The sequence below is a fragment of the Elaeis guineensis genome, chromosome 8 (assembly GCF_000442705.2).
Source record: "Elaeis guineensis isolate ETL-2024a chromosome 8, EG11, whole genome shotgun sequence".
NCBI classification, from domain to species: domain Eukaryota; kingdom Viridiplantae; phylum Streptophyta; class Magnoliopsida; order Arecales; family Arecaceae; genus Elaeis; species Elaeis guineensis.
Window position 1 is genome coordinate 124,206,134 of NC_026000.2, and position 12,994 is coordinate 124,219,127.

General features: G+C 31.8%; 1 protein-coding gene across 2 annotated transcripts in view; it reads left to right on the plus strand.

Annotated features, from left to right (window-relative positions):
• The window catches only part of LOC105049713 (DEK domain-containing chromatin-associated protein 1), a 30,523-nt gene extending 19,240 nt beyond the window's left edge, over positions 1 to 11,283 (plus strand). The window contains exons 5-11 of one of the 2 annotated variants that reach the window (XM_019852449.3): positions 828 to 938; positions 1,015 to 1,092; positions 1,195 to 1,275; positions 9,296 to 9,917; positions 10,525 to 10,622; positions 10,702 to 10,732; positions 10,874 to 10,998. In XM_019852449.3, coding sequence (XP_019708008.1) covers positions 828 to 938; positions 1,015 to 1,092; positions 1,195 to 1,275; positions 9,296 to 9,917; positions 10,525 to 10,622; positions 10,702 to 10,732; positions 10,874 to 10,935 — 1,083 coding nt within the window. In that variant the 3' untranslated portion in view covers positions 10,936 to 10,998. Of the gene's footprint in view, positions 1 to 827; positions 939 to 1,014; positions 1,093 to 1,194; positions 1,276 to 9,295; positions 9,918 to 10,524; positions 10,623 to 10,701; positions 10,733 to 10,873 lie in introns of both variants that reach the window. The other variant, XM_019852448.3, reaches the window with a different exon arrangement.
• Positions 11,284 to 12,994: the final 1,711 nt, after the last annotated feature.

The following is a 12,994-nucleotide window of genomic DNA, read 5'->3' on the forward strand; positions in this document are numbered from 1 at the left end:
TTTAGACTTTTTTCTTATTCTTCTATATTTGTTGCAAATGAGTGCTTAGTGAGGTATGCTATGGGTATGTTCATCTTCTTTCACCCCCTCACCCCCTCCCCTCTTCCTGGTTCAATTGGAGGGTGATAGTGCTAGTCTGCTTCATGACCAAATGAAATAGATGTAGGGAAAGGAGCAGCAGGGGAAGCCCTCCAGTGCCACTGCATTGAAGGCTAAGAACTACCGTTAACTTTATCTTCTTTTTATTCTCATTTTTTGAAAGACTATGTTTCGTCATGCAAGTGTGTTCTTTCTCACCTCTTGGAATGATAGAATTGGAGAGTGATGGGACCACCATTTCCCCCGCTTCTAGGTCTATTAAATTTAAGGGTAAAAGGGGATTGACATTTATGTATAAGAGATTTGGCTTTATTCTACCCTTAAAGCACCAAATTTTGCATTTGCTGAATCTTTGAAATCTTGTGATGATTTCAGAAGAAGTTATATAGCTATGAATTTGAAAACCCAGTTTAACAAGATATGTAAGTATTGCTTCTTTAGGTTTATTAGTAAAAGAACTTTGAAGAATCTTATAAAAAATAATCCTAGTATTACAATTGGAATGTGTGACACTTTCAAATATGCACCTCTACAATACTGAAAAATAGCAGATTATGACTATCATGTCATAGATAGCTCGAAAATATTGCATCTTTGATTTTTTAAATGCATGTAGTTGATCAAACTATGTCAAGAAAAATGTTAAAACTGAAAAGCTCAAGCAACTTGATTTGAATTTATAATTGAAGAGACTTGTTAGTTAAGACACAGATTTTCCTCCATTACAGGAAAAACAAAGAGCAAAAATTAAGGAAAAGCTAGATAAATGTAACAAGGAGAAGTTGCTTGATTTCTGTGAGCTACTTGACCTTCATGTTCTGAAAGCCACTACCAAGAAGGTTTGTCAGTGATAGTTATTGTCTTTAGAACCTCTCTTGTATTTGAGAACTTAATGCAAGCTAATTCACCATTCAGGAAGAAATCTCCGCAAAGTTATTGGAATTCTTGGAATGTCCTTATGTTACCAGAGACGTTGTACTTACTGAGAAAGAGGTTTTGTGCTTCAACTGTTACTGAAATGCCTTACTTGGGATCAATTTGAGTTTGATGATTAAGTTGACATTTTCATGTGGTTTACTGTTCACTTGATTGCAGAAAGGTAAGAAACGCAAGAGGAGGACAAAGGGAATTCAGCAGACATCATCTGGAGAAGCATCGTTGGACAGAGAGACCAAGGTATTATCCAACTTAAAGATAATAATTTTCTAGCTTCATAATTCGTTTTACTTCAATGCCATTTTGGGAATATTATGTGAATGCATTCTATTTTTGGTTCAGTTTACAAGTTTATATATATCAGGCATGACATGTATGTTTGGATTGACAAAGGCATGAGCCTTGGACAATTTGGCGAAGAGAAAACTTACGAGAATAAAAGACAGAGTTAAGATGGATGCAGCTTAAACTGAAGACATTAAGCGTAACAAAGTTTCATTCTTGTGGATTAGATAAATTTTTTGATTTTTTTTAATTGGGGAAAAATTAAAAAAAGGCAAGTTAAAAAACCTTTTGTTTTTTAAAACTCCCCCAAATAAAAATCTTTCTGCTCTCAAATCAGAATCCAAGTAATTCTACTTTCATACAAATTTTTAATGAATTCCATGTGATGATCAGTGAATATTTTTGATGATCTACATGTGTTGAATCCCGGCAAAACTATATACCATGTATTTATCTGATTGGGATTGACACATAACCAATACTTTGGGTAGCAGATTATTTCAATAACTTAATCTAGAATATGCTAAAGTTAAAGAGGAGGATGGTAATGATGGTAGTTGAAGAAACCAATCTTTGTTTTTCACAATTGTTTTTCCTTAAATCTTCTCTTCTAGACGTTAAAAATACATCAAAATTCTAATCTTTTCTAGGCATTTTTTAAGGAAGGATTACCTTTCTCTGCATTTTGTACCAGCTGTATCATTATCTTTTTCCATTGTGAATTGGTGCCATTTTGATGATGTTTGGGTCCTGGGCATTGCTTTAATATTTTGATTAAATTATAGCTATTTGTTGAACTTGTTATCACCAAGTGAGCAACAGAAGGAAAATAAATTGGTTCATCTTTTATTTGTAATAACTATGAAAATAATGATTTATGATCAATATGAGTTCTCCATGCAAATGCAAGTTGTAATCAGATTTGGAGATCAACAAACAACATAGAAAGCATTAGGAGATGCAATAAATCATGGCATGCAAAATTCTATGTTGTTTCTATGGGACATACTGTTTGTTAGAAAAGCATTGACCACATCATCTTCATCAGAACAAGTGAAATTTTGTTTTGGTCAAAACTTTATGAATAATTACTTCTGTATTTGTACATGCATGTTTCCCAGAAAAGTTAGATCTAATATGAAATGGAATTAGCCAATCTAGCATTTGTAAGTTGTAAATACTACGATGTTACTCGAACATTTTTCACCTTTTAATGGCACTTATTTCTTTATTATCCATTTGGTTTCAGAAGAGGCTTATCTTGCATCATTTGATCTCTATTTTAAATTCTCCACTTTAACATTTTACAGTGCTAATGAAACTATTTAGATGGTAGTCTATCATCAGACAGAGCCCTTTCTTATTTTCATGGGCTGGTTTTGGGTTTGTCATCTATTGGTGTTCTGTCATATGAACTTTTACACCAATACCTTCACCTATTTGTGGATAAAGAAAAAAAAAAACCTTGATGTGATTGGATGTTTGCAAAATTCATCAATATGTGAAAAGGAAGTTTTAATTAGTAAAAACATATAACTGGATAAAACATTGACCATGATCATTTGTATTGTTTATATTTATCGAAGTTGAAATTTGTTCTTATTTGTAGCATTTTCTGCTTTGATAATTATTTGTTGTCTCAGTTTTTAGATATATCCATGCTATTAGAATTCCAATTGGCAAGAATATTTTTGGGTCCATTGAATATATGCAAAGAAAGTCAAAGACTATGCCTTGCTGATTTTTTTTGGGGTAAATACGTAATCCTCTCAATTTTTTATCTTGGAGATTCTTGCAGATTAAAAGATCATTTTTTTTTGCACCCTTAATATGTGCAGGAGAGAGCAATTCTCAGATTCTGTAGAGCACATGTTTACATGGTGGCATTGTGGATATAATTCTTCTATTAGTGTATGTATTGGTTTGTGCATGCTTGCGGATGAATAGGAGTGTAGTTGAATCCTGGTGGTGTGGGAGTTGTTGAACCTTTTTAATGATCATGAGATGGATTCTATAAATTTTTGTGGCATATATCAAGGAAGAAGGAACAAAATTGATTCTTGAAAGAGAAAATGATTTTTGAAAGAGCTCCCTCTTGCGCCCTCATGAGGGGTTCCAATATTTTTACCTCTCCTTCCCTACCTTCCACTGTCACCAACTCTTTTCTCCAAAGCCAATTGCATCACTGAGTAATGTCTTCCTCTCTTCGTGCCTCATCATTGCTTGCAATACCAATAAACTTCTACTTCTTGATTGCTACCATAAGTCGTTGACATATCTTGTCCCCTTTTTGTTCTGTCCTCACAAGCAAGTGATATCTATACCTTTTGTTTTTGAAGCTTGTATTTTCTTGTGTTGCTTCAGGTTTGCATAATTCCATTAACCATACATCTATTGGGCTAAGCCATAGTGTTTGTTAGGAATTTTATTACCTAATATCTATTTGTTCATTCATTTTTTGCATCCATTTAGCTAAGTACTCAATTCTTCTAGATAAATGCTACTTTTGCATGAAGGATATAGGTCTCAGTGGAATGGGATTGTACCAATTGGAATGGGATTGTACCATTGGTACTGTATCATTTTGATAGGACATTGACACTTGGGACACCTCTGAGAGATCAGTCTATTGATAGGCTAGGATGTCGTGTCTCTCGAAGTTGTAACCAGTCGGGACTGCCTGGTACAAAGGCTATTTGGGTTGGTTCTATGTGGTACCCAAATCGGGCCGCTTGATTTTGGACTAGAAAAAGAGAGCAATGGGGCCATGCTCTCTTTCTTTGAAGCTACATGGGGTGTTGGTGCCAATATTGGTACCACACACTCATCACTGATTTACAAATATGCCAACGTTGTTTCATACGTTCATTAGAACCGAAAAGTTAAAAACTTGAGAGAATAGAAAAATGGTGTCCTTATATGGAAATAGGGTGTTGGATCATCCCAAGAGTGAAGATAGTAGTGTCATGGTACTGTCTTGACCCTGAATAGAACTAGAGAACTGGTATGAAGCTTAACATTGGTATTGTACACCATCATGATTGGTTTAACTAGCTCTTACTTTTTCATATTATAGGAGATCTGATACTATCTTGTTGCGGTAGAAAGAAAGAAGAAATAAAATAAAAACACAATCAAGTACATGGATTAGATTAAGGTCTACTTTCACAGGGCACACAAGCTTCACTATGAAAGAGAAAATAAGTATAAGAGGAGATCACACTCTCGCACTCTCATACACAAACCTCTCTTAACACGAAGTATTTATCCTCACAAAAGCTCTCATAAAATCTTCCAAAGAGACCCTCTCACAGGCCTGCCATGCTAGGGTCCTCGATGCCTCTGGCCATTTTTTGTGATGCTCTCAGTCGCTACATCATGTCTCATGGCCACTCCCACAGTCGTTTGGGGATATTCTCGGTTGGTCTGTCTGCTACTCACGCTAAATCGCTCGTCCGTTTGAGACGTGCTTGATATCCCTGAGATGCCCTCGATCTTTTTGAGACCCTCTGTTGCATGTTCTGATCTTCATGAGCCGTCAGGCCTTCTTTATAGAGCTGAAACCCACTCCAAATCGAAATCACAGTCCCGATCGAACTCCACAAACGTTCTGGACTGTCCAATCGGCTTTCGCACACTTCTTTGGCTGTTTGATCGTGCTCCTGCCCACCTGATCATGCTCGATGAAGCCTTTTACCCATCGGATCGCGATCGCGTGCCATCATCGCCGCTGGATCGCACAAAACCCATCTGTACGCCGTGATAAATCGTCCCTGCACCGCTTTGGTCCATGCACAAGGCGTGAACCACGAATTCCTCTCGCGGTCCACCATGGACCGCATTAAATCTTCGCATAGACCCCTCGTGCGCATCCTGTGCACCCGCATGGGCCTGGGCCGTGCGCTAGCATTGGGCCAGCGTATGCCTGGGCCTAGGCCGTGCGCCTGTGCTGGCCCACACACGCTTGCGCGGCCGTGTTGGGCCCACATATATACATATATGTATGTATACACATATACATATATGTATGTGTACACATACACATATGTATGTATATATGTGTATATATACACATATATATACATACATATATATATATATATATATGTATGTATGTATATGTGTGTGTGTGTCTATATATATATATATATATATATATCTATATATATATATATATCTATATATCTATATATATATATGTATATGTGTGTGTGTGTCTATCTACATATATATATATATATATATATATATCTATACACATATACATATATATATATCTATACACATATACATATATGTACATATACATATATGTATGTGTACACATACACATATGTATGTATATATGTGTATATATACACATATATATACATATACATAGATATATATGTATATGTATATATTCTTTAAAGATATACATATATCTATATATATACATATACATATATCTATATATATATATGTATATATATCTATATATATATATGTATATATGTATACATACATATACATATATATATATATATATATATGTATACATACATATACATATATATATGTATATGTATATCTATATCTATATATACATGTATACATATATATATGTATATGTGTGTATATATGTATGTGTGTGTATATATATATATATGCATGCATACATATATACAGATACATATACAGATGTATATACACATATATGTACAGATACATATACACATATATGTATATACACATATATGTACAGATACATATACACATATATGTACATATACATAGATATACAGATACATATACATACATATATATATATATATATATATATATATATATATATATATATATATATATATGTACATGTATATACATATACATGTACATGTAGATGTAGATGTATATATGGATACACACACACACACACAGAGATATGTATATACATGTACATGTAGATGTATATACATGTACATGTAGATGTATATATGGATACACACACACACACAGAGATATGTATATATACATACATACATATATTATACATATATACATATACAAATTGATATATATACATATACATATACATATACATATACATATAGATATATATAGATACATATACATATAGATATATGTAGATATATTTACATATACATATACGTATACATATACGTATACATATATGTATACATATATTTACATATACATTTACATATATATATATATATATATATATATATACATACATATACATATATATACATATACATACATATACATATACATACATATACATACATATACATATACATACATATACATACATATACATATACATACATATACATACATATACATATACATACATATACATATATATATATATATATATATATATATATATATATATATATATATATACATATACATATATATATATATATACATATACATATATATACATAAATAGATACATATGTATATACATAAATAGATACATATCTATATACATATACATATACATATATGTATATATAAGTAGATACATATTTATATATAAATAGATAGATATGTATGTACATATACATATACATATATATAAATAGATACATATATATATATAAATAGATATATATGTATATACATATACATTTATATATATATATAAATAGATATATACATATATACATAGATATACATATATACATAGATATACATATATATATATGTACATATATATATACATATATATATATATATGTATTTATGTATATATATATATATATATATGTACATATGTACATATACATATATATGTACATATGTACATATACATATGTACATAGGTACATATGTACATAGGTACATAGGTACATAGGTACATATGTACATAGGTACATAGGTACATATGTCCATATACATACATAGGTACATATACATACATATGTACATATGTACATATACATGTACATGTACATATACATATGTATACATGTATATCTATGTATATATAAATATATACAAATATATTTATATATGTATATCTATGCGTATATGTATATCTATGTATATGTATATGTATGTGTATACGTATATGTATCTATACGTATATGTATCTATACGTATATGTATCTATATGTATACATATATGTATGTATATGTATATATATATATATATATGTATATGTATGTTTATGTGTGTGTGTGTGTGTGTGTGTGTGTATCTATATGTATATGTATGTATATGTACATATCTATGTATCTATATGTATATATCTATATGTATATGTATGTATATGTATATATGTATATGTATATGTATCTATATGTTTATATGTATATATATGTGTGTGTGTGTATATATATATATCTATGGATATACATATACATATACGTATGTATATATATATATATGTATATGTATGTATGTATGTATGTACATACATACATACATACATATATATATATACATACATATATACGTGTACATATATACATATATACGTATACGTATATCCATGCATATATACGTATACATGTGCATGTACATATACATATACATAGATATATTGCATATACATATAGATAGATATATGCATATACATATAGATAGATATACATATACACATGTACATATATACATTTACACATGTACATATATACATATACACGTACATACATATATATATATGTATATACATACATGTATATATATGTATATACATACATGTATATATATGTGTATACATACATGTATATATATGTATATATATATATATACATAGAGAGAGAGAGAGAGAGAGACACACACACACACACACACACACACACAGATATATGTATATATATGTATATATCTATGTATATATTTACATATATATATGTGTATATATATATATGTGTGTGTGTGTGTGTGTGTGTGTGTGTGTGTATATCTATATATATATATAGAGATGCATATTTATATATCTATATATATGTTTGTATATCTATATATATACATATATATGTGTGTGTGTGTGTACACACACGCAGTATATATATATATATAGTCACACACATACACACATATATGTTTGTGTATATATATGTATGTATATGTATATACTTGTACATACATACATATATATGTATGTATGCATGCATTCATGCATGCATGTATGTATATGTACATACATACATATATATATATATGCATACATACATGCACACATACTTATATATGTATGTATGTATGTCTGTGTGTGTGTGTGTGTGTGTGGTCACACACATACACACATATGTTTGTGTATATATATGTATGTACATGTACATACATACATATATATGTATGTATGCATGCATGATACACACACACACACACACACACAGATATATATATACATACATACATACAGACAGACAGGCAGACACACACACATACGTACGTACGTTCATACATACGTACGTTCATACATATGTATGTATGTATGTATGTATGTTTAGTCACACACATACACACATATATGTTTGTGCATATATATGTATGTATATGTATATACATGTACATACATATATATGTATGTATGTATGCATGCATGATATACACACACACACACACACACACACACACACACACACACACATATATATATATATACATACATACATACGTACAGACAGGCAGACACACATACGTACGTACGTTCATACATACGTACATATCTACATATGTAAATATCTACATAGCATATCTACATGCATATGTATGTCTAAAATTACTGCTATCTGAATATATGATATGAATTGTAATTTTGAAAAGGCCTCTGTATAGATCTGCCTGGCATGCTTGCTGGCATATCATGTGATTTGAATATCGATGCACCTGTTCATTTGTCCATTATTTTGTCTATCAGCTTTAAAGCTAGTTTTGTTGTCCTTGTTAGCCTCGCAATACATTTGTTTTTTGTATTTTATTCTTTTCTTCCATGATACTGAGCTCCAGAGACAAAAAAAGAGTCGCAAAGAATCAGCTAAACCTGAGAAAGAAGAGGATGATGATGATGAAGATGAGGGTGGTTCTACTGATGTGAAAGATATACATGATGATGATCAGGGGGCTTCGGAGGAAGAGTGTGAACATGCTAAGAGTGAGCAAGATGATGAGGAAGATGAACCAGGCGAGCCTGTGCCAACCAAGAAAGGATCTGGGGAGAAGCAGACAAAGAAGAATAAAGGGCCCAAGATGGCAGAAAAGCTTTCACCTTTCAAAATAGGCTCTTATGTAAATTCTAATAAAACCACCTCGAAATCAGTTGCTGAGAAGGAAGGTGAAGCACCTGAGGAAAGCAAAAGAGGTTCCAAGGAGTCAACAAAGAGCGGTTCAAAGGCCTCGACAAAGGAGAAAGCTGCAACAGTAAAAAAGAATTCATTCACTAAAAGCACCTCAGAATCTTCTCTAGGGAAAAATACCATAGATGATAATGAATCTGGCCCACCATCGGCCTCCAAATCCAGAAAGGAAAATAAAAGGATGGGCCAGGGAAAGGAGATTCCTGCAACTGTGGATAAGGCAAGCAAAAAACAAGCTGCTAAGTCTCAGCCAAAAGTTTCTACCAAAAAAGAAGGTATTACATACTGATTTTTGCATATTATAATAAAATTCTCCTTGATTGAAGGTTAGCATGTTTTTTGCTGTTTGATTTAAAGCTGCATTGACTGATTCTAATTACATTGGATGTTTTTTTTTCGGGAATAAAATGCTTTTTGAACATGATATTTTGTTAGCGCAACAACTGATTGCTAACTGAGATTGTAGCACCTTCATCCTCTTGGTATAATCCAAGTTTTAGTGCGCCTTCGTCCTCTTGGTATAATCCAAGTTTTAGTGCAAAGAATTAAATGTTGACAACCTAACCCTTTTTCTTTCTAAAGTCTGCTAAATAAATGGTTCTTTCAATTTTGGCTGCATTAGAGTTTTTAGGAAAGGCTGCATGATGACTCAGGTGGCATGAAGCTTGTTGGTGATGGTTTATTGTGGGACATGAGAAGCTTTAAGTAATAGAGTTTAACTTTGATCAAGTCAAATTACTCTTTTTTTTTTTCAAAATCTATTTATGTTGTTTTATCTGAATTATGGTTCATCCCGGAGTCGTACTTTTGAGTGTTGTCATCTAATTTAGCCATTATATGGAACCATGTTCCTCTTATTGAGATGTTTTATCACGAACCCAGGAAAGACCAAGGCTAGTAAGGAATCTAGTAGGGGGCCCAGTACAGAAGAATTGCATGCTGTGGTCAGCAATATATTGAAAGAAGTTGACTTCAATACTGTGAGTGGCCTTTAAGTCAAAAGTCTTGCACTTATTCTGAATTTTATCCAGAGATACCTAACAAGTGTTCTGAATGCAGGCAACTTTGGCTGATATTCTGGGGCAATTAGGTAAGTTATAAATAACCTTTTTAGGGGTAGCATTCAATATATCAATATTAGCAAAATCTTGATGGTAGCAATAACCACTATGACTGGAGATAGGTTCATACTGTTTGAAATTTTTTATGTATTTGCTACATTCTAAAACAGGTAGCGACAAAAAAGCAGTGCAATATGCAGAAATTTTTACCCTGCAATTTAATTATTTGTAGGGTCTCATTTTAATAAGGACCTAATGGATAGGAAGGCTGAGGTAAAGCGCATAATTGAAGATGTGATAAATAGCATGTCTGATGATGATGGTGAGGAAGATGAAGGTGGTGCAGGGGATGCTGAGGGAGAAGGTGCAAAGGAAGAATGAGATGGAGATGGTGACAAGTAGCTTGCCCAGAGTGTTCAGTAACTTATCAGGACCCATTACCTAGACTGTTCAGTAACTTATCAGGCGCCATTGCAGTGTGTTCGTTGGTTATGCCATATAGTCTAATGCTTCCGTTGGGGAAGAGGTTGCATTGACCTGATGGAGGTGTACGAAGATCATATGGGATGGCTTCAACCATTTCGTATGGATGGATACCTCTTTAACTGCTGTGTCAGATATGTTTAGTGTTCTTAGTCTTTTAGTTCAATGTACATTAGTCTTCTTGTTTTTTGCTTTTTTATATGTAGATTATATTCGTTTAGGTGGCTGGTCTCCTTATTCTTCTCTGTTGTTTTTTTCTTTATTGCCCTTTACTAGCACATTTCCTCCTTACATTTGCCTGCTTTTCAATGTCGTGTCATGATTGATGTTTTCTGTTATTCAACTCCACAAGACCTGCCAAGTGCGGAGGTTGTGCTTTGTTGTCACTTTCAATGGGCTCGGTACAGGTACGTTCTCTCATAGCTGTCTCCAAAACAGGGTTCAATTTCTCATGGAAATAAAGAAAGGAGCGGAATTTCCTGTGCATATGATTTATTGCTCAACTTATATGTGGGATTCTCAAATAATTTAGATCTTTTTATCTTCCGTAAAGAAGAAAAAGAAGAGAATGGAAAGTCTGTGTAGTTCCCTACCCTTGAGGGCTTATCAGTATATGGGGGATGTATCGAGATAAAACAAATCTGCTGCTTGACTTTCTGTGGGCAAGTTTTGTTATTGATTAAGGCGTGAACACTTGTATTGCTGCATTCCTTCTAGATTTGTTGCAATGCACGGGTTGACTTTAAAAACTCTAGATTTTGAATAATATAATAGTGATTTTAATTTAAAAATTAATATATTAATATGTGCCAGTAATGCCCAAAATTTGGGATATAAAATGATCATACTAAAAGAACAATTATAATTGTAAATAAAAATAAAGGATCTAAATTCATTATTTATTAAATAGTTATATAAATGTTGGTTCAGAGTGATGAAAATAAAATTTAAATATTAAAATCTATAATTTTGAATTTAGAAAGTTATCGATTACAAATTTTTAGTCAATTAAAAAAATTAAAATTTTGTTATGAAATTGTCAAGTTTGGGCTGAATCATTTTTTATTTATAGTGGCTTTATTTTTTTGAAAAAAGAAAATAAAAAGAAATCTGAGCTACATAACTCAGTAAATAAATCATATATTACTTTATTGGATGAAGAATAATTTTTTATATGAATTAATTCATTATTTAAGAAAAATAACTATCATTGCAAAATAGCATATTCACATATAAAAGTATCATAAAATAAGTTAGAAATCAATGATGCTTTTTCGTATGCATAAATAATATATATTTTATAAATAAGGTCTTAAATTTTTCGATAAAAAGTAAAAAATCTTTTATATTTTATGATGTTTTTACAAATATATTTTTACATCTTCAATTCTAGTAATGTCAATTTTATATTTATCAAATTATTGTAATGTATTTCACCAATCTTTCAAATTGGGTTTGAGTTTGTTGTTGGTATTTATGTGGTAAGTTAAGGAGTGTCTTGATTTGGCATGGTAAGTTAAGAGCTAAGAGCTACGATGATATTGATGGCATTGACATAGATAGATATTAGGTGAGAAAATACCCTCGGCATGCACATGATTGCACATCCTTTTTATTTTATTCTCTTTTTTATTTTTCTTTTCTTTCTTCTCTTTTCCTGGAGAGCGATTGAGGAAGCTATCCTTTCTCTCTTAGATTGTCAATTCTTTCATCCTCGATCTATGATCTCGATCAGGTCCACAGCGACTGGTCTCTTGAATCTCCTATAAGTTCTCTTCTCTTTCTTCTTCTTCTTCTTTTTTTTTTTT